Genomic DNA, 25,466 nt, shown 5'->3' with positions numbered 1-25,466 from the left:
GTTCAGGTCGATGCAACTTGTGGCGTTCAGGCCAGTTTTCCAATGTTCAGATCGAAGAAGTTTCCGACGTTCAGGTCGATGCAACTTGTGGCGTTCAGGCCAGTTTTCCGATGTTCAGATCGAAGAAGTTTCCGACGTTCAGGTCGATGCAACTTGTGGCGTTCAGGCCAGTTTTCCGATGTTCAGATCGAAGGAGTTTCCGACGTTCAGGTCGATGCAACTTGTGGCGTTCAGGCCAGTTTTCCGATGTTCAGATCAAAGAAGTTTCCGACATTCAAGTCGATGCAACTTGTGGCATCCAGGCCAATTTTCCGATGTTCAGATCGAAGAAGTTTCCGACGTTCAGGTCGACGCAACTTGTGGCATTCAGGCCAGCCCCTCGGTGTTCAGACCGATATTAATAATCTCATATCTCCCAATGTTCAGATCGAAGTCATTTTCGGTATTCAGACTGATGAACGACATTCAGGCCATGGTTATTTCTGTGTTACCATTTATTTTGGTATCCAGGTTAACATTCTTTTTCGGTATTCAGACTGACTCTCACCGTACCAGACAAATTCTTCTTTCAAGACCACCTCTTTGCCGATTCTGACAGGCATTGTTACTTCACTTCACTTCAGTGCAAATTTTTGGGCTTTTATTGTATTTAATCCCTTGATACCTCAAAAGCACGAAAGCCGCTGCTATCTTCTTTCCAGGTCTTCAGTTGATTGAATAGGGGCAATTGTAATACCCCAAAATTTACCTTTCATTTTTCCTGGAAGCATACGCTTTACACCTCATGCATGCATACATTTTTAGGTCATTTAGCATTTGCATTTCATCATGGCAATCGAAATATTTTTTCAAAAAAAAAAAAAAAAAAAAAAACGAAAAAAAAAAATGAAAAACGAATAAATAAATAAATAAATAAAAGAAAAAATCTTGGACTTGGACCTCTCTCAAAAGCCCACTAAGCTACCAATATTAGGCTATAAATACTAAAGAGTCAGTGAAACAAATATAGAGTCTATTCCTATTACCCTGTCTGGGAAAAAGATAGTGAGAAAAGAGCTAAAAGAGTTTAGAGCAACCTCCAGGCAACTCTGAAAGGTTCATTCTGACTCACACACTTTCAGCTCAAGCAAACCCTAACATTGGTTTGCAAATCCAGTCGTGCCATTTGATTTCAACCAATCTCTCCAATCAGCTTGGAAGGATCTCAGGGTTTATCGTTCCTTTAATTGCTGTTACCTCGGATCTTCATCCGCGTGGTTCCTTCGTCAAGGACTGCCTTTTTGCATGAGCATCCCAAACCCTAACCCTTCATTGATTTTTCTTCTCCTAAACACACGTTTACTACTTCTACTACAGGTGAGTAAGTCTCCAAAGGTCGAGCATCCGGTAGATTGCGTAGTAACGTCGTTCGTCCAAAACCCAATCCATAACCCCGTAGTTAGCCGAACTACGACTTGCTCTGATTCTCATTCCAGATGAGATACGTAGGCATAAGACGTGATGTCTTAGCGAGCACACATCCCCCCAACCCATAGGTCAGCCGAGCTACGAAGACTCTGATTCTCATATTCAGATGAGATACGTATGCAGTGGATGCGACATCCGCACGAGTCATTTTCATTTAACCCCTTTTTTAGTAAACAACACAAGATAAACTCACACCCTTTAGACAAGAACTACAAAAGTGGATCCCGTAGAGTACTACGAATGCGTAGGGGTGCTAATATCTTCCCTTCGCATAACCGACTCCCGAACCCAAGATTTGGTTGCAAGACCCCGTCTTGTCCTTTCCTTTTTCCAGGTTTACTTCGAGCGTTTCCTTTCCCTCCGTTGGGATAAATAATGCACAGTGGCGACTCTTCTGTCATTTTCTTTCGCCGGTTGTTTTTTCGCACACTGTAATTTTTCAGGTTACGACAGGTATCTCAATCTTGGTCCACTTGGTGGCACCCCTTCCATTAGTCTCTGTGAAGATCAACTCTGCATCTTTAACATCTTCTTCCACGACACAAACATGATCGTCATCAATGTAGCAGACACTTGAGAAGTATTCAGATAATGGAAGCACTTGTCCCTTTTCAGCTATAAGTGGCGTCTTCTTCAGATTTTGAGAGTTATATCCTAAACCGATGCGATCCTTGTTGTTTGGAAATTCGAGCATCCTTCCCCATCCTAGAGGGTGTCCGTTCTGTATGATGATTAAAGCATCTTGGAGAGAGGCCATTGGAAATTCAACATTCTTGGATTCATCCATTATCAGGCAAACCATTTCGACGTTGACTACCTCGAACGACTAAATTGGGTTTTACTTTATCTCCCCCTCCTTGAATATAGAGGAATGACTCCAGATGACTTACTAGAAAATATTCTTCACCTTCTACAACCACCATCTTTTTGTTCACTATAAATTTCAGCCTTTGGTGGAGCGTTGAAGTAACGGCTCCGGCTGAGTAAATCCACGGTCTTCCGAGTAGGCAACTGTAAGTTGGATGGATGCCCATTATAAATAAAGTGATGAAGAAGGTATGGGGACCAATCTTCATGGGCATGTCTATTTCACCGATCACGGTCCTCCTCAACCTGTCAAACGCTCTTACTACCAGCTCACTTGGTTTCATGACAAGTCTTTCAATAGTCAGCTTAGCCAGGGAGCCTTTGGACATCACATTAGGGGAGGAACCAGTGTCCACCAAAACTCTAGATAGAACTATGTCCACACACTCAATGGAGATATGAAGGGCTTCATTGTGATTTCTTCCCTTAGTGGGGAGCTCCTTGTCATTAAATCCTAACCTTAAGCTAATGGCTATATTGTTGACTACGCTTTCAAACTAGAAGATCGGGATTTCTTGGGGTACATGATTCATCTTCATAAATTTTACCAGAGCATCTCTGTAGGCTTCTGAGAACATCAATAGAGGCAACATCAAGATTTTTGAGGGTGTCTGGTTGAGTTGTTAAACCACTCTATAGTCACTCCTTTTGATGATACACATGAACTCATCTACTTCATTGGTTGTCAGAGGGTCTTGCCTTGGCTGGTATTATCAACTTGCTTACCCTTGTCATGGGCTGATGGACCGCCATTCTCAATCGAAGGTGGTGCTGGTGCAAAGATCCTGCCGCTTCTAGTTACGCCGCCAGTTCTGGCGATGCTTATTAACAGGCCATCAGACTTAATTGGTTCTACTTGTACTCTCTGGTCGTAGATGTAGACTGATATATCATACATCCAGGGGACTGCTCTGACATTGTTGTACGAAAATGGTCTTGGAACTGTTATGATCATTGGAGCGACATGGTTTGCTGAAATCGTTAATTGAGAAAGATTATATGGAATTTGTAGGGGGAAACTTCGTCGTACGTAATTTCGAGGGTTGACACATCTTTGATAGTGGAAGGTCGATCAATTATCAATATTCCTTGATTCATTAGAGTTTGAATGAAAGCCTTAAAAACTTTACATTATTGTGGGTCCTTTAAACAATATTCATAAGTCTGGGCGCAAACTGAGAATGCGTCGCTTCTCAATAGTACATTCTTGACTTCTACGAGTGGGATCTTCAAATCATTGACAGAGGTTATCACCTTCCTTCCACTGTCCAATTCCACCATGTTTACATTTCTCTTATCATAGGGAGGCATAGGGTTGTTGTTTACGTTTGGGCCGTTGGGCGCGAATGTAATTGCCTTGGAGTCAATCAGATCCTGGACTTTGTATTTCAAAACGCTTAACAATTTTCAATAGAGTGTCCGGGAGCGCCATAATGGAACTCACAATAGGCATTTGCATCGTATCCGAGAGGAAGAACTGCTGGTGGGGGTCCTAACTCTCTTAATTGTACAAGAAATACTCTTAGAAGGTACGGAAAAATATGTTTATATGGCATTGGAACCGAGTAAAATCTCCTATCAGGTCTTCTTAATATTTGTTGTTGCGGTTGATATTGTTGTTGCTGACGTTGATGTTGCGGCTGATAACGTTGTTGATTTTGCTGTGGTTGTTAACGCGGTTGATATTATTGTTGTTGTTACGGTTGTTTAATGAGAATAATAAAAGGTTGTTGTTTTTGTTGAACGGGAGCCACAATGGCTACTTGTTGATATGTTGGGTTCCTGGTTCGGATGATGTTTGCGATACTGGTCTCTCCTTCTCTCTTCTTTCCATAAGGAACGAAAGACTTTTTTTCCAAACTGAATGCAATTGTAGAGCTTTGGGTCTTGCCCATCTTGATCATATTTTCGATCCTTTCGCAGGCTAAGACTAGGTCAAAAAAACTAAGGAAGTGCTCCCCACCATTCTATCAAGGTATGAACCCTGTAGGTTACCCATAAACATGTCTATCACCTCTCTTTCCAATAACGGGGGTCGTACCCTGGCTGTTAATTCCCTCCACCTTTGGGCGTACTCCTTAAAGGTTTCCTCAGACCTCTGCGTGAGATTTTGTAGCTGCGTGCAGTTAGGTTCCATATCAGTATTATACTGATAATGCTTGAGGAATGCCTCAATCATCTCCATCCAAGTGAGAATATGAGTTCCCTCCAACTTCATATACCAATCCAAGGATGCTCCATTGAGAGAATCTTGGAAAAAATGCATTAAGAGTCGGTCGTCACTAGAATAGGCATCCATTATCCGGCAGTATGCCCTGATGTGAGTCCTAGGGTCACTGTTTCCCTTATACTTTTCAAAGTCAGGGACTTTGAACTTGGCAAGAATAACGACACTGGGCATTAAGCACATTTCCGCTGTGTCAAGACCCAAAGCGTCTGTATTCTCCATTGCTCCGAGCTTCTCTTAAATAGCCTTTATCTTCTTCTCCATCTCATTGGTCGTCGGACCAAAAGTATCGTATTGGGAGGCAACCCTCGGGATGAAGAAATCATTGTGTTAATCATCTATCTCAACGACAGGAGGATGAAGATTGACGTGTCAAACACCACCAGGTGCGCCTATGTAGACTGGAGGATAACGTGAGGAGGTGAAATCAGAGTCTCGACCACCGGAGGATTCGCAGCATTAGCCCGCTGGTTCATGTCTTCCTGCATCTTCGCCATAACCTCTTGGCCCCTTGCGACCACATGTATAGTCTCCATCAGTTGCCCTATTTGGGTCCGTACCTGGGATATCTCTTTTTGAAAACCAAGGTTCCCGCTTTGTATGATCTAGGGCTTTTGGAAAATTGGGTGTAAGATACTGCCCCTAGAGTCATGAACTTCCTTGACTATCAATCGCTTATGTCAATTTACTTGCCAGGCGGCTACTCGATCAAAGTCATATACTCTAAGTGAGATCTTCATATCGATCCTTATGAGAAAGACACCCCAATGGCATATACTACGTGACCATCGGTCTAGGCTGGCCATAGTTAAAGGTTCTACAAAAGGGGTCTTAGGGTCACTAACTCTAGTAAAGAAAAGGATACTTATGCCGAAAGCACGACGATCATTAATCCCCTTAAGAGAATCTACCACTAATTGAGGTTCTCGTACGACCCTAACGAGGAAGGCACCTCACAGACCAATACTACTTAACCTCTCCTATCTCAAGCAAACTCTCATACTCGGGTGAAAAGTCTTTCACACAAGGTTCTCTTTGCAACGATTATTGCTTCCAAATTTCTTCGTCACAGAATCAAGGATTCAGATCAACAGATAAACAAAGAAAAATATGTACATGTTAGGAACAAAAGCAATATATACAGGAAAAAAAGAATGACGGATAGATCTCCACGTACGTAAAAAAATGAAACAAATACAAACTAGGCTAGATTCGCTTAGGGAAAATTTGTCTATTTCCCAGCGGAGTCGCTACCTGTCGCCACCGGGGTTTTAAGCGCGATAGTGAAAACCAGGACCTCCTAGAACAAGAAGATCAGAAGAGTCATCGCCAAAATTTACTTAAGTGCCTCTACCGAAGAGGCAAGGGGAAATAGTCGCTAAAAGTCTCAAAAAGATAAGCGCACATGAAACGCTAGAAAAATGATAAATAATCGGTCTTGCAACCGAGATTAGGGTTTGAGAGTCGGTTACGCAAGGGATAGATACTAACACTCCTCACGTCCATGGTATTTCATGTGAACCATTTGGGTTATTTAGGTACATGGGGATTTGTCTATCATTGTTTTATTTTTCAAAAGAATATGTGAAAGAGAGAGATTTCTATTATTATAGTGCTCGCCAAGGATTTAGGCCCTTTTGCCTACGTATCACTCATTTGGAGATGAGAATCAGAGCTCCGTAGTTTGGATTAGAAAATATTTGTTTGTTGGTTGATTCTACCTTTGAGAAAAGAATTTTCAGGGTGGTGTCCTAAGACACAAAAATTAAGTTTGATGGATTGTGTTGATTTTATCTTAAACAAAAATTTATAAAAATAGTTTATGATTAGATTACACTAAAGTCTAATCCATATTTTATAAATAATATAATTTACTATTAAATAAATTTAAAAAATGAATTGTCTCTTTTATAAAAAAAAAAAAATTAAGGCAATACAATTTATGTTTAATCGACTTTATAGGTAACCCATTTCAAAAATATGACTCAAACGAGTAGATTGCAATATTATTGAAACTTCTTCCATATATATCTAACTAGTTTGATTGTCGATCAGCATTTATTTAATGCCTTCAATGCTTGGTATGCTTGCTAATTGATTCGTTAAATGAAAGACACAAGAAAGATGTAGGTTGACTAGTCTGGTTTAAGATGGCTGCCTTTTGCCATCAATAATGGTCAAAGCGCATTCATAGTTCAAACTTTCAAACTCCATTATTCAACTTTTTAGAAAATGTTATAAAATTAATCATTAACATCAATTTAATTGAAAAAAAAAATCTCCAATATAAAAAATAAATAAATAATTCATATTTCATATTCCGATAATAACCTTACTAATTCAAAAAAATTATTGTATTTTCATCTATCAACTGCAATTTTTTAAAGATACTAGTACATAAGTATAAATAAATACTGACATCATAAATTCAACCATAGACTAAGAGTTTACACTTATTTAATAAAGTATTGAACTACCACACTCCCCTTTATCCATAGCAATTTAGTATCTATAGTTTGTAGCAGTCTAAGACAAGTATTTTCCATAGGATAGTTTTAAACGAAGAGAAAATACGGTACAATTTAGACTATATAATAGTGAAACACAGTGATGAATGAACGAGACTAGCGTTTCTTAGCTTTGGCATGAGAATTCGCAAGTTCTTTTTTCTTGGCAGCATTATTGGCTTTAACAAACCATGCAGGTGCTCTGTGATTTGCAGCATACTTGTAATCATAGAAAAGTTCCTCACCAGCTTCAATGCGTTCCAAAGCAAATATGGCTACTCGATGGTCTCCACGAACAAACATACCCTATACAGAGTTCAATCATTACGTCAAATCAGTAATTGAGTATGTTCAAGATAATGAGTAACTCATTTGTAAAACAAGTTTTTAGACTGACCCTTGCATAACAGTTGGGTTTTGAGGAGTGGTTTGCAAATTTCAATTTGTCTCCTTTGCGATATGCATCAATAACATACTGGAAGAAATATAAGTAGTGAAATTATAGTAAATTTTTGTCACTTTGTCTATAGAGAAATAAACATATTTAAGCACAACAGAGTTACCTCATCATCCAAGTCAAAAAGAAAAGAAAAGTCTGCACGTTCATACAATTTACCGCGCTTCTCTGCTTCTGTATGAGATATTAACTCCCCTGTATACTCTCCTAAAAAATCATCTTTGTTGGCAGGATTCTGAAATCAATTCAAAATTAGTGATGAAATATTGTGTTGATTGTTTGTATAATAATAATTTAAAAACAAATGAATATAAATGTCTCAACCTTTAAGAAGACTCCCCATCCAGCAACATCAGACCTGCCTAAAAGAATCTGAAAAGAAATAGATAAAATTGTGACACAAATGATGCATTCATGAATTAAATATTTTAAAGAGCATAAGGATTCTTACCCTTCGCTTTTTCCCTAGAAGAAGATTCATATTTTCACATTCATTTTTTCCATGTCGAGGTGGCTCTCCTAATGAACCATCGCCACAACTGTATGTAGTATTCATAGTTAACAATTAGAAAAAATAGAGAAAATCAAATTAATAGAAAAGTAAATTACCTAGCCCAGCAACTTCTGCAGACATCTGGGTCACATTCCCGGTTTGCTGCAAAGCATGGACAGTGTCCATTTCTGCATTGGCCTATAGCACAATGGCATCCTCTGAACAGATTTCCACATTGTTTTGCACACCTATATATATAGAAAAGATAATCAATCCTTTTCAAAACATAATTGATCCACAACAACAACATAGTCTTCGTAATTAATTGATGGACAACATACCCGCAATACTTTTCACAGCAATATTCATTAAGACGACAAGGACATTGTTTTCCACACTTTCCTTGACACTCACAAGGTGTATAATGCGTAAGGAGTATGTTTTCTCCAGCATTCATTCTTTCCGGATTATATGGGCGGGGTTGAGACTTTCGTAAATATTTGAATTGCTTGCTCTTTCCTTTTTTTCTAGATGACCTTAAACTTGATCGCGTCTTATGGTCCTATAAAAATCACTCTTAATACAAAGAAAATTTGATGCTACACGGATAGATAACTATGCCATAAGAGTTGTCCAAATGAATGCTGGCAATACTCACAGTGCACTTTGCAGCAAATTTTCCATTTTCATCCACGGATCTGCGGGCCAACTCTTCGACACGCATGTAGCTGGCTATTTCAATGCAAGTCTTGAATCCAGAAAGTAAGTTTCGAAATATAAGACAACTGCAGATCAATACAAATGTTACCAGGAATAATACTTGATAGAACTTACTTCTTGCCCAAGAAACAAGAATAGTGTACAAATGTATATAAGCAGAAACATGATTAAAAAACTAGCAACAAACTAAGTACTACTAACTGTTCGATGTGAAAAATCAATAAAGATCAATACCTGTTTCTCCCAAACATTTCAATTCCCTTCAAATATAAATCTTTCTCTAAAGGTTTCCAATCTGATATACCATGCATCTCATCAACTTGCCATTCCACTGGGTTGGATAATCGCAACAATTCTATTTTATCTGTGATTTCTGCACGTTCTTTGTTATGATCTCCATTTGCGGTTTCTTTGTTCTCTAGGATTCCCTTCAGCTTTTTATGAGAATTTTGAGATTCACATAATGATAAGTCAGGCAGATCTGAGACCTTAACATCTGAATTGAGATCTAAATGATAATCCATTTCAACATTTTCTGTTTTTTCAATTTCTTTATCCGGAGAAGACTCCACCGTTGGTTTTTTTGATGAAGTATTCACATCCTTTATCTGCAATTATTAAAACAAATTGGAAAGCATGCATCATTAAATAAAAGTTATCATATAGATAGAAGTTGAAACACCAAGCAAATGAGAAGAAAAATACCTTAAGGTAACAATTATCACTGCAGGGTTTACTCTGACCTTTTGGTTCATTCCAAACTGATTGCTTTTCACTCTATGAAATAAACTCTTGTCAATTTACTAATAGAAACATAAGTTAAGAAACAAATGTAGAAGATTTTTTCCTTACAGGATATATTAAGGGTTGCGAACATCCATGTAAAGGACAATCATAGATCTGTAGGGAATTAGAAAAGCATAAACACATAAGATATTTGATATTAAACATAAAGATGATGACAAGAATGCTAGAAATATAGTTTTTAAGTATTTACCATGCAACGACGACAGAAAAGGTGATCAAAAGTACTTAAACTGGCATTCAAACTTTTGTCCAAACATATTCCCGTAATAGATTCACTTTCTCGAGAATTTTTAGCATGCAGGTCCTTTTCCTTGAGATATTTGTACCTCTCCTGCATAAAAATGATTGTTACAAATACGAGTGTTTTTAATATTCACCTTTAGAAAAATAGTTTAAAGGTGGATCATTGAAGTCAATTGAATATAAAGTATTAACCATTTGTATTGTTATTATCAATAAAACTTAATATTATTGCAAATTGATATCAAGACCAATGAAACTTCGCTTGCAGAGGATTTGAACCAGTAAGGTTGAGCTTAAGGATAACTTAAGGCCATGAAACGAGCATCCTTTTTCAACCTATCCCTACCACCACTAAGATGGTGTCTTTGCCTTTCGCTTTGGGTAGTTCCCCAATAAAATCCATCAAAAGATCCTCCCAGATCTCGCTAGGTATTTCAGTGAGCTGCAAAAGACCGACAGGTTTAAGGGCTTGGTACTTATTCTTTTGGCACACATCACACTTCCTAACAAATCTTTCCACATCCCTTCTCATACCTTTCCAAGGAAAGAATACATTAGCTATTCTTTTGAAGGTTCTTAGTCCCTCTGCATGTCCTTCCCCAAACTGAAGCATGGAACTCCTCCAGATTCATAGGAATTCGTGCTGAATTGGTCGGTAAGACATGCCTTTCTTTGTGCCACAAACACTCTTTTTCTACCGTAAAGGTGTGAAGCAGGATCACAGAATCTCAAAATTTGGATTGGATCTAACTCATCCCTACAAAACCGACTTGCAAGGTGAGGATTGTCTCCACTTATAGACACAGCACAAACCGTATCTCTAAGCAATGGAAAGTCCGAGAGAGTCGGGAGCGCTAATGGAACTAATGCTTCAGAACCACAAGAGAGAGATACTACATCTCGACCCAAAACCTTAAGGTGATAGGTGAATGAGTCCTCTCTCACTTTTACACCATAATCTCCCCCTCAAGTGTGAGTCCATCCACTATGTTCATCCTCAAGAGGAAGCTCTTTCATCCCCATACACTTGTATCGTCTTTGCAGGCACTACAACAAGACACGCCGCCTGACCACCACATTGTCAGGAAGACTTTCGATACAAGGAGTCGGTCCCTTAATTGAACCATTGACTCGGATACCAGTTCAGCATTTGGATTTGGCCTAATTCATCCCTAGAAAATCGACTTGTAAGGTGATGATTTTCCTCACTTATAAACACAACGCATGTCATATCTATAAGCAATGTGGGACTAAATCTACCCCTTTAAAGCTAACACAATGGTGTTAGGGGTTGCAATGAGGCAAGTCAAAGTGCCGCAATTAAGGCGATTAGATGCTGACCGCAATTAAGACGTAAAGTCCAACACCCCCCTCACACTTGGGTCTCAATGAGCCTAAAGCGTGGACGATGCGGGAAGCCCAACAATAGATCTAGGATAGGCTCTGATACCATCTTAGAATTTGGGTTGAATCTAACTCATCCATACAAAACCGGCTTATAAGGTGAGGATTACCCCCACTTATAAACACAACACATACCATATCTCTAAGAAATGGGGAGCCCGGAAGGGTTGGGAATACTAATGGAACTAATGCTCCAGAACCACAAGAAAGGGAGATACCACATCTCAACCTAAAACCTTAACGTGATAGGTGTATGAGTCCTCTCACTTATAAAGTACTCAACCTCCACTTTTCTAAACAATGTGGGACTTCCAACTCTCACTTTTACACAACAATCTCCCCTCCAAGTGTCAGTCCATCCATTATGCTCATCCTCAAGAAAAGCTCTTTCATCCACATACACTTGTATCTCCGTTGAAGACACTACAACGAAACACGCCGAATGACCACAACATTGTCAGGAAGGCTTTTGATACAAGGAGTCGGTCCCTTAATTGAACCATCGGCTCTAATACCGGTTCAAAATTTTAGTTGGGCCTAACTCATCCCTTCAAAACCAACTTGTAAGGTGAGCATTACCCCCACTTATAAACATAACACATGTCATATCTCTAAGCAATGTGGAACTAAATCCACCCCTTCAAGGCTAACACAATGAAGGTGTCAGAGGTTGCAATGAGGCAAACAAAAGTGCCGCAATTATGGAGACTAGGGTCGGACCACAATTAAGGGGAAAAGTCCAACACACCCCTTCACGCTTGGGCCTCAATAAGTCTAAATCATGGACGATGCGGAAAGCCCAACAATAGATCTAGGATAGGCTTTTATACCATCTTAGAATTTAGGTTGATCCTAACTCATTCCTATAAAATCGGCTTGTAAGGTGAGGATTTCCCTCATTTATAAACATAACACAAACATATCTCTAAGAAATGGGGAGTCCGGGAGAGTCGGGAGCACTAGTGGAACTAATATTCCAGGACCACAAGAGACGGAGACACCACATCTCAACCTAAAACCTTAAGGTGATAGGTGCATGGATCCTCTCACTTATAAAGTGCTCAACCTCCAATTTTCTAAGTAATATGGGACTTCCAAATCTCACTTTTACACAACAATCTCCCTCTCAAGTGTGAGTCCATCCACTATGCTCATCCTCAAGAGGAAGCTCTTTCATCCACATTGTCAGGAACACGCCGCCTGACCACCACATTGTCAAGAAGACTTTCGATACAAGGAATCTGCCCCTTAATTGAACCATCGAATCTAATATCAATTCAGAATTTGGGTTGGGCATAACTCATCCCTACAAAACCAACTTGTAAAGTGAGGATTACTCTCACTTATAAAGACAACACATACCATATCTCTAAGCAATATGAGACTTAATTCACCCCTTCAAAGCTAACACAATGAAGGTGTCAGGGGATGCAATGTGGCAAGCCAAAGTTCTGCAATTAAGGCGACTGGGGACGGACCGCAATTAAGGCGGAAAGTACAACACATAGAAATTCTTCAATTGACAATACTTAGCCACTTACTCCTCAAATGTTGACCATTCGGCAGAACAAACCATGGATACTGCCTTCATATGAGTGACTCTAGATAGAGCATTAGCCACCATATTCTCCTTCCATTCTTTATATTGTATTTTAAAGTCAAACCCATCAATTTGGCCATCCATGGATACTGCCTTCATATGAGTGAATCTAGATAGAGCGTCAGCCACCATATTCTTCTTCCATTCCTTATAGTCAATTTGCATCAATTTGGCCATCCATTTATGTTGCTCTCCATCTAAAATTCTATGCTCCAGCAAGTATTTCAAACTCCTTTGATCAGTTCATATGATAAAGTCATTTCCCATCAAGTAGTGTCTGCGCTTCTACACATCAAACACTAGCCATTAATTCTCTTTCATCAGTTCATATGATAAAGTGATTTCCCATCAAGTAGTGTATGTATTTCTGCATAGCAAACACTAGCCATTAATTCTCTTTCGCAAACTAATTTTAAAATTCCCTATCAGATAAAAATTGACTAATAAAAGCCAACGACTTCCTTTGCTGCATCAGTGTCGCCCTAATTCCAACACTGGAAGCATCAATCTCAATTTCAAATGGAAGTTGGAAATTTGGCATGGTCAACAATGGAATTCCACCATTTTATTCTTTAATTTTTGGAAAGCATTCATAACTTCAAGACCCCAACCAAAATTCTTCTTCAATAATTGAGTGAGGCCTTCCAATCACCCCATACCCTTGCACAAACCTTCTACAATGCCATGTTGTTCTAGTAAATCCCAAAAATCCCCCCCAACTCTTGATATCTTTCAGAATAAGCCCTTTTTGCATCACTTTCACCTTATTTGGATCAGTTGTCAACCATGTTGTCGTGATAATATGACCCAAATATTCTAATTGTGTCAAAACTACATTTTTTTAGATTCACTTTTAAAGCATGAATCTCAAAGCTTCAAGCACGATTTTAAGGTGGTCAATTTGAATATGAGTAGTGTTAAGAAATGTGGTTGGGTCTAACTCAATCCTACAAAATCGATTGGTAGAGTGAGGATTCCCCCTACTTATAAATACATGTTCAAACCATATATTATCCGATGTGGGACTCTTAACCCTCCCGCTCAGGATTAGACAACTGAAGCATGGAAATAAATGGTGGATGGTCCGATAACAAAAATCATAGTAGATGGACCACCAAATTTTAAATGAGACTCTGATACCATGTTAAGAAATGTGGTTAGGTCTAATTCAACCCTACAAAACTGGTTGGTAGAGTGAGGATTGCCCCCACTTATAAACACATGTTTAAACCATATATTATCCGATATGAGACTCTTAACAAGTAGTATTGTAAACCAATATATCATAAAGAAAATACCAACACAAAATTCCTCAAATAAGGCTTCAAAATTTCATTCATGAGAGCTTGAAATATGGATGGGGTGTTGGTTAACCCAAAAGGCATTACTAAGTATTTATAATGTCTTTCATTGCTTCGAAAGGTTATTTTGAGAATATCACTCATTCTAATTTGATGGTAGCCCGATTTTAACTTCAATTTAGAGCATATGATTTCCCCCCATGATTCATCTATAACCGGAGTAGAAAATTTATTTGGGGTAGTGATGTTATTCAAAGCCCTATAATCGGTACAAAACCTCTGACTCCCATCTTTTTCTTAACTAATATCAAAGGACTAGCAAAAGGTATTACACTGGGTTTGATGAATCTGACAGCTAACATGTCTCTCACAAATGTTTCAATGGCCTCCTTTTATTGATATGGGTAACAATAAGGTATTATGTTGGGAATTTGGGACCCTTCCTTAAGAATAATTGCATTATCACATCTTTGATGGGGTAATTCTGTAGCATCCTGGAAAAAGTCCTTATACTAATCAAGGACACCTCCTTCCACCACTCCGCTAACCTCCTGAGAATACAAATACATCATTCCCAACTACACATAGAAACCTTCCACTCATTTGTTCAACTTTTTGATCATAATTTTCATTGAAACCATGCACCTTGACAATTATGGATCCCCTTGGATTTCTACCTCCATACCTTCCACCATCACCCACATGCATGATCTTTGAAATCAGCTTAAATCCTTCATAAGCTTTCCAACCATTCATACCCCAACACCATATTTACCCCTCTCAAATCAAATAGGTAAAATGTCTATGTGACTTTTATATTAGGAAGCATCAATTCCACTTCACGACAAATCCCTTTTTTTGTATAATGTGGCCATCTCTTACCTGCACCCCATATTCTAATGATTTATCCACCTTAACTCCTAATTATTAAACCAATTTTTGGGGAATGAAATTGTGAGAAGCTCTTTAATTCACTAACACGATGACCTCTTTGCTTGTAACTCCTCCCACAATTTCAAGGATTTTCGTGAGATCGTTCCCAGTTACACTCCCCATGTGCCATTGTAAGTCTCCCTCCTCGGCCACTTGGATTACTATTTCAGCCTTCACCTCCTCTGTTTGACTATCGTCATCTCCAATAAGCAGCATGTGCAAGTGTTTATTCTTTCAAACGTGGCCCAATAAGAAATTTTCATCACAAAACACGATAAATCCTTTCATCAATTTCAGCATCAAAAAATCTCCGAATGAGGAATTTCGGTAATTCGTGCCACCTTGACTACCCTCTAATCACTGCACCACCGACCTATATTTTGGCAGGGATGTGTTTTGACCTATCAGACTTATATTTGAATCATTCTCATTGGTACCCACACGAACAGTTCACGAATAGTTCTCGTTACCAGATCCAAAACCTGGCCCATCTCAATGAGTTCGTAAAGATGGTATGTTCTCACTTGGCTTATTTTCTTAAAAGGCTCGATGCTTCCTTCTCGGCCCATAACATAATTTTTTTCTTCCCCTTTTTTATTCAACTTCATAGTACTATTCAAATCCTCTAAACCATGAAGACGTACTTTTACACGAACAATGTCCCTCAACCCATTTGTGAATGCACCTTTCAACACATCTTCATCAACATGACAAAGATGAGCTCAAATAAGCTCAAATTGCTCAATAAACTCCTCCACCGACTTTGTTTGTAAGCTCATCAATACCTCTCCTCATATGGATTCTCAAAGGTAGCATCCTGAAATCGTCCTAACAAAGCACAACATAACTAAATCCATGTGATGTGTTTAGTACGAGCCTCCTAACACTGGAACCAATTCAACACCTTCTTCTCAAATAAAATTGATGCAGCCAACACCTTCTCTTCATTAGAAATATGGTTGATCTCAAAATAAAACTCATCTCGATAAATCCACCCATACGAATCATTGTTGGAGAAATACAATACCTCCAACTGTTGCATTTGATCCTCCCAGTGATCCAACCGTCGTCCGTGTTCCAACACTACAGTTGCAGTTGTGTCTTCCTCACGATGATTGTTTTTATTTTGCATGATTGATGCATACAATTATGTCATTGCACTATCAAGCAGTTGACATTTCTCCTTTCTCCTAGCGAATTTCCTCGATACGCTTCTCCAAACTTTCAATTTGTTCCATTCTCGTCACTACCATATGATCCCCGTGACCGTGCTCGAAATACCAAGTAATACTCTATAAAACAATAATAGTACAGAAATAGAAGTAAGATGTATATGAGTAGGGTGTCTCAAAATTGAAAAGAATTGGGAGAAATGATGACTTCTATTGATTGAATCTTTTTCAATACAATCTGTTACAGTACATTTACATATATATTTATAGTCATTGTTAATTATAACTAACTAGGAAAGGTAGTTACAATAGCTGGCTACACTTGGCATACTAATTAACTGACAACTGGCTACAGCAGGCACAACTAACTAGTTGACTCATCTAAGATCCCCCCACAAGGTCATGGTGGAGTTTCCCTGGAAACCACCTTGAGCTTGGAACTAAACTGCATGAACTTTTCAGTAGACAGAGGTTTGTTCAGCACATCTATAATTTGAACAGAACCTGGAATATGCACAACACTGAGTTGTTTAGACATAACCTTTTCTCGAACCAATGACGAACATATGCTTAGTACGAGCATAAAGAACATGGTTGTATGCCCTAACAAATTCATTATGGTTGTCATAGTGAATAATAGAGGATGCAATAGGGACATGAAGCTCTTGTAGAAGATTTTGCACCTAGAAAACTTCTACAATATTGAGTGTAATGCTTCTGTATTCAGCCTCTGCACTTGACCTAGCAACAACATTTTGCTTGAGAGACCACCATGTGATTAGATTAGGTCCAAAATAGAGAGCTAAATCGGAGACAGATCAACGATCATCTAGGTCAGTAGCCCAATTTGCGTCACAAAAGCTATTGATAGGAAAAGAATGTCCAAATATGGATGGAGACAGTTGGAGGGCTAGATGTACGGTTCCTTGCAAGTAACAGAGGATGCGTTTGACTGTCTGCCAATGAGAGTCCAAAGGTTGTGCCATGAACTAGCACACCTTATTTACCAAGTAACTTAAAGATAGGCGAGTAATTGTAGCATATTGTAAGACCCCCGCCAATGATCTATAGAAAGAAGGGTCATTGAAAGGAGAAGAACCAATTTTGGATAGTTTGGAGCTAGAGGCCATATGTGTTGCAACTGGATTAGCATCATGCGTGGCTTTTTTAGAAGTAAGTCCCTGATGTATTTTCTTTGTGTGATATGAAGAACACTTGATGGTCGTGTTTTGACTTCAATGCCTAAGAAGTAATCCAAATCTCCTAGTTACTTGAGAGAGAAGGAACAATTGAGTTGTTGAGTGAGAGACTGCAGAAACTAAGGAGAATTTTATGTCACCACTATATCATCCATATAAACCAAAAAGTAAGCAACGATGGAGTTAAATGAGTAGATGAACAAGGAGGGATCACATTTTCTACTTTGGAAACCAAGTTTAGTTAAAGTGCCTTTTAATCTTTCAAACCATTTCCTAGGAGCCTACTTTAATCCATAAAGAGCCTTGTGCAATTTAGAAACTAAAGAGGGTTCAGTGTGGGAAATAAAACTAGTAGGTTGCTCCATGTAGACATCTTCATCTAGAACGTCATTCAAAAAGGCATTATTGACATCTAGCTTCTTGATTGGCCATTTATTTGTGACAACCAAGGTAAGAATTAGTGAATGGTAACCGGTTTAATAACATGAGAAAAAGTTTCATGAAAGTCAAAACCATGCATTTGATGAAAACCCTTGGATACTAACCTAGCCTTGTACTTATTTATAGAACCATCAGTATTTTCCTTTAGCCTAAACACCCATTTACAACCAATGGCTTTCCTATTTGGGGGTAGAGGAACAAGGGACCAGGTATTGTTTTTGAGTAGGGCTTGGTATTCACTCTGCATAGTTGAGAGTCAGTTAGAGTCTTGAAGAGCCTGTTTCACTATTTTGGGTTCAGAAATAGTGAGAAATATGGAAGGAGACAAAGGCGGTAAATGAATTCCAGATTTTGACCTAGTTTGCATAGGATAATGTTATGTGTATAAGGTAAAGTTGATAAATTGGAGTGTGAAGGGTCAAAACTAGTAGGTAATTGTGTGAGTGAGGTTGATGTAGAAGAATGTGTAGGATGTGGAATAATAGGAGATACAAGCAGTTGTATGGGTGAAGCCTAAGCAGTAGATGGAGTGGGTGAGTGGGATTGTACAGCTTGTGTGTGTATATGTGAAGTTTGGGCAATAGATGGTGTGGGTGAATGGGACTGTAAGGGAGAAACATGAGAGGGAGAGACTTGTGTAATAGGATGTGAGGTTGAAGTTGTAGGATTGAAGGTGTGTAAGGGAATGAGGCTTAAGTTGATTGACTTAGAAATAGGATTAGATGGTTGAGCTTTAGGAGAAAAGAGATCATTGTATGGAAACCTAGACTCATTAAAAAAAACATCCTTTGACATATAAAGGCGGCTACTAAGAGAGAGACATTTGTACCCCTTGTGTAAGGTGGAATATCCTAGAAAAAAGACATTCATGAGAACGAAAGTCAAACTTATGGGTATTGTATGGTCTTAAAAGAGGAAAACAAACACAACCAAACACTTTGAGGAAGTGATATTCAGGGTGTTGACCAAAAAGGCGAAAATAGGGAGTATTATTATTGATAGATGCAGATGGAAGTCGATTAATGAGATAGACAACTGTGAGGAAAGAAAAATCCCAGTATTTTAAAGGTAAAGAGGCATGACTAAGTAGAGTTAGACCAAGATCTACAATGTGTCTATGTTTGTGCTCTATGACTTTATTTGGTGATGTGTGTGTGGGCAAATCAGCCTATAAATGATCCCTAGGTCTGTTAGAAATTTTGTAAATGGTATGAATTCACCCCCTTGTCAGTTTTGAGAGATTTTATTTGGAAACCAAATTGAAGTTCAGCCATAGCTTTGAACTGTTTAAAGATGGTAAGAGACTCAGATTTGGTCTTGATAAAGGTAAATCCATGTAAACTTAGTGGTTGCATCTACAAATGTAATGTAGTATTTATGATTTGTGGAGGAAGATATAGGGGTAGGACCCCACAAGTCACTGTAAATAAGTTCTAACGGTGTATTATATTGAGTGAGAGAAGGAGGAACATATAAACGATGGCCTTTGCCCATACAACAAGCTGCACAAAATTCAGAATTGGACTTATTGATAATAGGAATATTACAATCTTTCAATAAAAGCTGTAAGGTATTGGGATTTGGATGTCCCGACCTTAAGTTCCAAGTAAATTAGGAATTGGGGAGAAAAAAGTTAGAAGTAGATTGAAAAACAGGTAAATGAGTACATAGAGAAGAACTAGACATTAAACAAGAGGGAGATCTTGATCTCGACAGTTGTAAGGGTAGCTTTGAGAAATCCTACAATCGATCACTGTCAATCGAGCCTTCAAGCAAGATATGATTATTTCCCTGAGTTTTCACAAAAATTTATCAGCATGAAACTCAAAATAGACAGAGTTATCTTTAGCAAACTTACTCACACTTATGAGATTTTTAGTGATGGAAGGGACATGTAAAATTTTATTAAGGATGAATGAAGTATTAGGACTAGATGAAGAAGAAACCATAGATGAACCAGAGGAGAGAATTGGCAGACCTTGACCGTTTCCTATGAAGATCTAGTCAGGACCTTTAAAGGGAGCATATTGATGAATGTTTTGAGAATTGTTTATGACATGGTAAGATGCCCCAGAGTCTGGAACCTAAGAGTTGTTTGTGTCAGAGTTGGTCGTGGTAAACATGACATTAAGTGGAGATGGAAAGTGTTAGGGGTAATTGGTATGATAGATTTATGGTGTGTATGGAGGTCTAGGTTGTGCGTTAGGTCTAGGAGAACCATAAGAGAAACCATTGGAATCATATGGATTATTATAAGCATTTCGGAAGGCTGATGATCCCATAAACTAAGGAGGCACAAAAGCATAGAACTGTTGATTGAACCTATGATAGCAGTTGGTAGCAATATGACCAAATTTGAAACAAACTTGGCATTGAATAGAACCATGGCGACCACGACCACCACGAAATATAGTACGACCACCTCTACCCAACACATATCCAGAATGATTAGACACATGTGATGACTCATAAGAAGGTACCTGTGTAGATGAACTACCATCAGGCGCACTAGAAACAGCATCCAAAACTGGATTGGCTTAAGTGAGATTAATTGAAGAGATATCCACAACAAGAATCTTCTTAAGCTTTTCATAACACGTCTCATGAGCAAGAAGCAAAGCCTCACCTTCTTCAAGTTGAATATCTTTGAACTTGCTCTCAATAACCAAAACAAATGGTCCAAATTAATGGGGAACACCTTCAAGAACAACATCAATATGTTGCTGAGCAGGAATAGAATCACCTACTGAGGCTAACGAATCCACTAGAGTGTTAATGCAAAGAAGATACTCTTTAACCGTCGATTCACCAAGAAAAGTCACGCGAACCTCAGATCATAGTTGTCATGCCTTTGCACTGGTGAGTTTCTGAAAGTGAGCATGAATTTGTTCCCAAAGATCAACAGATTTGGTACATCCAAGAACACGAGACATAAACGAACCGGATAAGGTTGATTACAACCACAATAACAACCATTGATCTTGACGAATCCAAGCGCGATAATGAGGATTTTCTGCTAGAGTTGCAGAATTAGGGTTTTGCACAAATTGGGAGGGAATTGAGGGAAAAATGATGTAATCTTGAATATTAAGAGTGTTGATAATTGGATCTACTTGTTGACGCCATATTAGAAAGTTTTTTCAGTGAGTTTTTATGAGATTTTCAATTGAAAGGTAAAGCGAGGAGCTCCGCCACCGGTAGAAGAAACCGGAGGCAGCGATGGTGGGAAATTATTTTCAAAATTAGCCATGATGGATCGAACCAAGGATCTATGATACCATCTCAAAGTTGAAAAGAACTAAGAGAAATGTAAATTCTATTGATTGAATCTTTTTCAATACAATTTGTTACAGTACAGTTACATATATATTTATAGACATGGTTAACTATAACTAACTAGGAAAGGTAGTTACAACAGCTGGTTACAATTGGCACACTAACTAACTGACAATTGGCTACAGCTGACACAACTAACCAGTTGACTGTTGGCTACAGCTGACACACCTAACTAGATGACTCATCTAACAGGGTGTATTATTATTGAATCAGAACTACAATGGATGCAGAGAATTCTCCTTGGAAGAAATGGAAACAAAAATGAAAACATAACAAATGTGACTCTTAAGAGAGACCATCCTTACTAATGTGAGAACAACCATACACTCAACCCATTTTCGCTGATTCTCAATCATTATGGTGAATTTGGTCCATGACTTTCTAGAAAGACGGTTAGGTTGGGGGTGCCTATCGCAGAGAAATTCTAAAGACTTTATCACGTTTCATACTAGAGAGATGGTATGGTTGGTCATATGGTGTGTGGATGGGTGGGTCATGGATCTTAGATGAAGGAGAGGTGTGTTTGAAGGAGGAGTTGCTTGTCTCTTTGTTTACGACTCTGAATGAAGCTCATTTATCCCATGATGAGGACTCCTAGTTGTGGAAGCATGACTCTTTGGGCATGTACTCGATTAACTTTGTTTATTTGGTGCTTCCCGAGGCTTCTCGTGTGGGGGAAGCCGCCTGAAAGAGGTGATTAGGACTCTATCGAGTTTGAGAAAAAGTTGGGTGTCCAATAAGGTCAAAGTTCTTTTTTGGCAATTACTTCTGGATAGAGCTCCGACTCGATCAACTTTTTGCAACTTGTGATTTTATGTATAGTGTGTTTAGGTGGTTAGGATAGGAGATGGTGATTCCTTTGAGTATTATTATTATTGTTGATATTTTCTCCTCATTTAGGGTGGGGAAGAGTGTTAGATCTGGTTTGGCTTTGATTTGAAATTCGGTTGTGCAACTCATTTGTAAAATGAAAATCATGTAACGACCTAATCTTCCCGGGAAAGGATTATTATTGTTCAAAATTTAATGGATAGTATATTGGTTTTTTCCTCCTGAGAGTGGTTTCTCGCTAGATCTGGGGATTTTTCATATTCTCACTCTGAGTGGGAAGGGGATTCTAACTAGTGTTTGGTCCGATAATGTTGTGTTGTTAGCGGTGGCGATCCAGTATGAGCTTGGCTTGGCCCTTTATCTTAAGCGCACTTTAGTAGATTGACCGGTGGTTCTCTCTACTCTTGTTGGCTTGTGCAAGTGTGGGGGTGTTGGCATGTTTTGGATAGGGTAGATTTGTTGTTGTATTTCTTGGTTTGTTATTTTTATCTCAGTTTTTTTTCTCATTTTGGTACTTTTTGTTTTGGTTCAGAATACTCCTAGTACTACCTGTAATCGTTTTTTCTCTTTTTAATATTTTTTCCATTGAGAAAAAATCATACAAGTCTATGAGATCCGCCAATAAACTAAACCATACAACTCTGAATCTCTTTGCAATGAGTACTGAAGTTAATAATTATCATGATATTTATAGGGAAACTTTGCAATGAGTACTAAGGTTAATAATTATCATGAAAACATTAATGTATGTTATACATTCAATTTTACCTGAATCTCTGAGCAGGTGCCCCCAATACATCTTTGAACAACACTCAATGCTTCCTCAGTAAAATCGTGTTCCTCAAATGCCATCCTAACATATTCAATAATCAAATAGTAGTTTTAGTAAATGAGAAACTTAAAATGAAGTGGAGAAATGATGCACAATGAGTTTAAATATGGTGTTAAATTTAAACATTTTGTTGTGTGGCAATGATAAAGGACTTATTCAACTGTAGGTCCAAGGAAAAACATTGGAGAACCAGCAAGGCATCTATATCATTACCAAATTCAATATGGAAATTGAAGATTCATATCACTTATAATAACAAATATTGCCACTAGGATCTCTAGCTCTTATGGTTATTTTATACTTATTCACATGTAAATAAAACTTCTAAATGTAAGTATAATAATACATATCCATTTTGAATTACCATAGAATTTGGTCTTCACCCTGAGAAAAATCATGTTTAGCTTCTCTATTCTCTTTGCACTCTTCTTCGGTGTCACTACATATCCTTGTTTCACCACAATGTTGATCATAGTATATGTTTCTTCTTGCCGCAAATGATTGATCTTTGGTCATTCTCTCATTCCTATTTTGTGCAAAAGATTTTAATAAAGCAATGAATACACAATGAAAATGACACATGAATGATGGCATTAAATATATATTTTAAAGCAGAATAGAATTTAAGAATAAACATTTGTTTTCAATTTTTAAAAATGCACATTATAGGATTTCTAGATCTTTAAAATGTCAAAATAAGACTCACCTGGCCAAATTTAACCAAAATGTATATGTAGGTATCTTTTCAGTGTATGGTAACTTGAAACTTTTCTCAAAGGATACATCTTGATTTTGTATTTGTTCTCTCCTTCCTAAACCTTGACGGAAACCACTAAACTTACTGATAGGATTGCCAATTCTTGAAGAAAGCATTTTAGCGTTAGCTTCCTCGGTCTGTAATGAGGTATTTCTTGACACCGCTGCCATGACCTCAGAAAGTTGACACCGAAGATTCTCCCTATTTATCCAAAGTTTATCCTGAGGAAATTAAAAATTAAATCAAAGCTAAATATCAAGGTTAACAAAAAGAACCCTTGTCCACCATTCATATAGAAATTGGGAAAATAAATCCGAATAATATAGAATAAAGTATTTCAAGCATACCACTAAAGTATGGGGGAAAAGGCAAGAAAATGGCAGAGCTCATTATGAAACCCTAAACAACTAATTTGAAACATGGTTTAATTTTGATAGATTGTTATCAATATTGGAATTATCCAATTTTCTGCAAAAATAAATAAAGAGGAAATCGACCGATAATTCCATAAAAACAAGTTAACTCAGGACCAAGTACGTAAATGTCCCTAGGAGATCAACTTGATTTCCCTCAATTTACAATGGAATGAAATTATATCAAACATAATGGCACAAGCTAGATCAATTCAAATAATCATCGACCCAATTGAACTTACTTTAATAGATTTAAATCGCTCGTCTTGGATCTTTTCTTTTAACGAATGTATTTTGTTCTTCAAAATTTGATGATCGTCAATAGCTGCCTCTCCATGTTGTTTCTGTCCCTGAAATAAAATATCACTGATACATAGAAAAATACATGCATCTACACAGCGATTTGATGAAATGATTATTTGGTTATAACACTTCTTGATTTCATTAGAAAAAAGTAACGTGCAATTGTCGGATTTGAATTTTAAAAATCGCTACCATATATATGAAAATGAGAAATGAAAACCTAAAAGGAATGGAATTAAAGAAAGAAAAAGTAAATAGGAGAATGGAAATCGATACAAACTTTAGATCTTGATGTTGAAGTTATGCTGTTTGAGGCCATTGATGAATCGAGAAGAGCGCAACGTAACTTTGACGAAAGCACAAGAATTAAGAGTGTTAACCGAGCAAAGGAAGCAATACAACCCTTTAAATATGAGGAAAAAACCCGACATTGAACAATATCCTGAATATATAATTTTTTTTAGTAAAAACAATAATTAATGCATCTCGATGTTTTACTTGTTACTCCTTATTTTCTATGGGCTCTTGGGCCACTACTCTAAATGCCGGTATTTTTTCCTTCAAAAATTATATTTGTTTCTATTACTACCATATATGAAATTTAGTATATGACATTGTTTTTTTTTAAATCAAAGTATTTTAAACAATACCATTTGAACCACAACCCAAGGAGTCCATTTAAAAGACAATTGAAGATAACTTCATGCTTTAGGCAAGCCATATACTGAGTAGGGAACACTCGCGTTTTGCTCTAATAGGTTACATACACTTAAACATCAATGAAAGCCACAAATAAATCTTCATTAGCTATCTTTGTTTAGGCTACCACAAGTTTCTATACGGTGAATACACCATTGTTAAACTTGAAGAAACCAATAAATAACCAAAGATACTTGGACCTCACATGTATTTCCTTTAGACTTTATTTGGGAGTTTGGAGGGAAAGGGAATGGTGAAGTGAAATGGATTGAGGGATTTAGGTGGAGAGGGTTTTGGAAGGTTTAATTTTATTAATAATACAAAAATCCCCTAGTTTCGAGGAACTAATAAACTGTATTGGAGGAGGGGTTTGGAGGGCTTAGATAAATTCTTCAATTATAACCTATGCTGTTATAATATTTTAAAAATTAAAAATAGATTAATGGTGAACATCTAT

At 37.8% G+C, this 25,466-nt stretch overlaps 1 protein-coding gene across 1 annotated transcript; it reads right to left on the bottom strand.

Annotated features, from left to right (window-relative positions):
• Positions 1–6,988: 6,988 nt before the first annotated feature.
• LOC127129286 (histone-lysine N-methyltransferase EZA1) lies at positions 6,989–24,740 on the bottom strand. Its single transcript, XM_051058515.1, has 17 exons — positions 24,591–24,740; positions 24,250–24,357; positions 23,544–23,815; positions 23,202–23,363; positions 22,774–22,858; positions 9,736–9,876; positions 9,591–9,638; positions 9,444–9,515; positions 8,973–9,346; positions 8,677–8,803; positions 8,360–8,580; positions 8,135–8,266; positions 7,977–8,064; positions 7,850–7,897; positions 7,632–7,760; positions 7,466–7,543; positions 6,989–7,374 (listed from the first exon to the last, which is right to left on the bottom strand). Exons 1-17 carry the CDS (start codon positions 24,627–24,629, stop codon positions 7,186–7,188), a joined length of 2,313 nt encoding a protein of 770 aa, XP_050914472.1. The 5' UTR covers positions 24,630–24,740; the 3' UTR covers positions 6,989–7,185.
• Between the last annotated feature and the right edge of the window lie 726 nt (positions 24,741–25,466).

Source organism: Lathyrus oleraceus, chromosome 3 (assembly GCF_024323335.1).
Source record: "Lathyrus oleraceus cultivar Zhongwan6 chromosome 3, CAAS_Psat_ZW6_1.0, whole genome shotgun sequence".
Classification (NCBI taxonomy): domain Eukaryota; kingdom Viridiplantae; phylum Streptophyta; class Magnoliopsida; order Fabales; family Fabaceae; genus Lathyrus; species Lathyrus oleraceus.
Note: the sequence above shows the minus strand (reverse complement) of the source record. Positions and strands in the feature narration are given on the sequence as shown.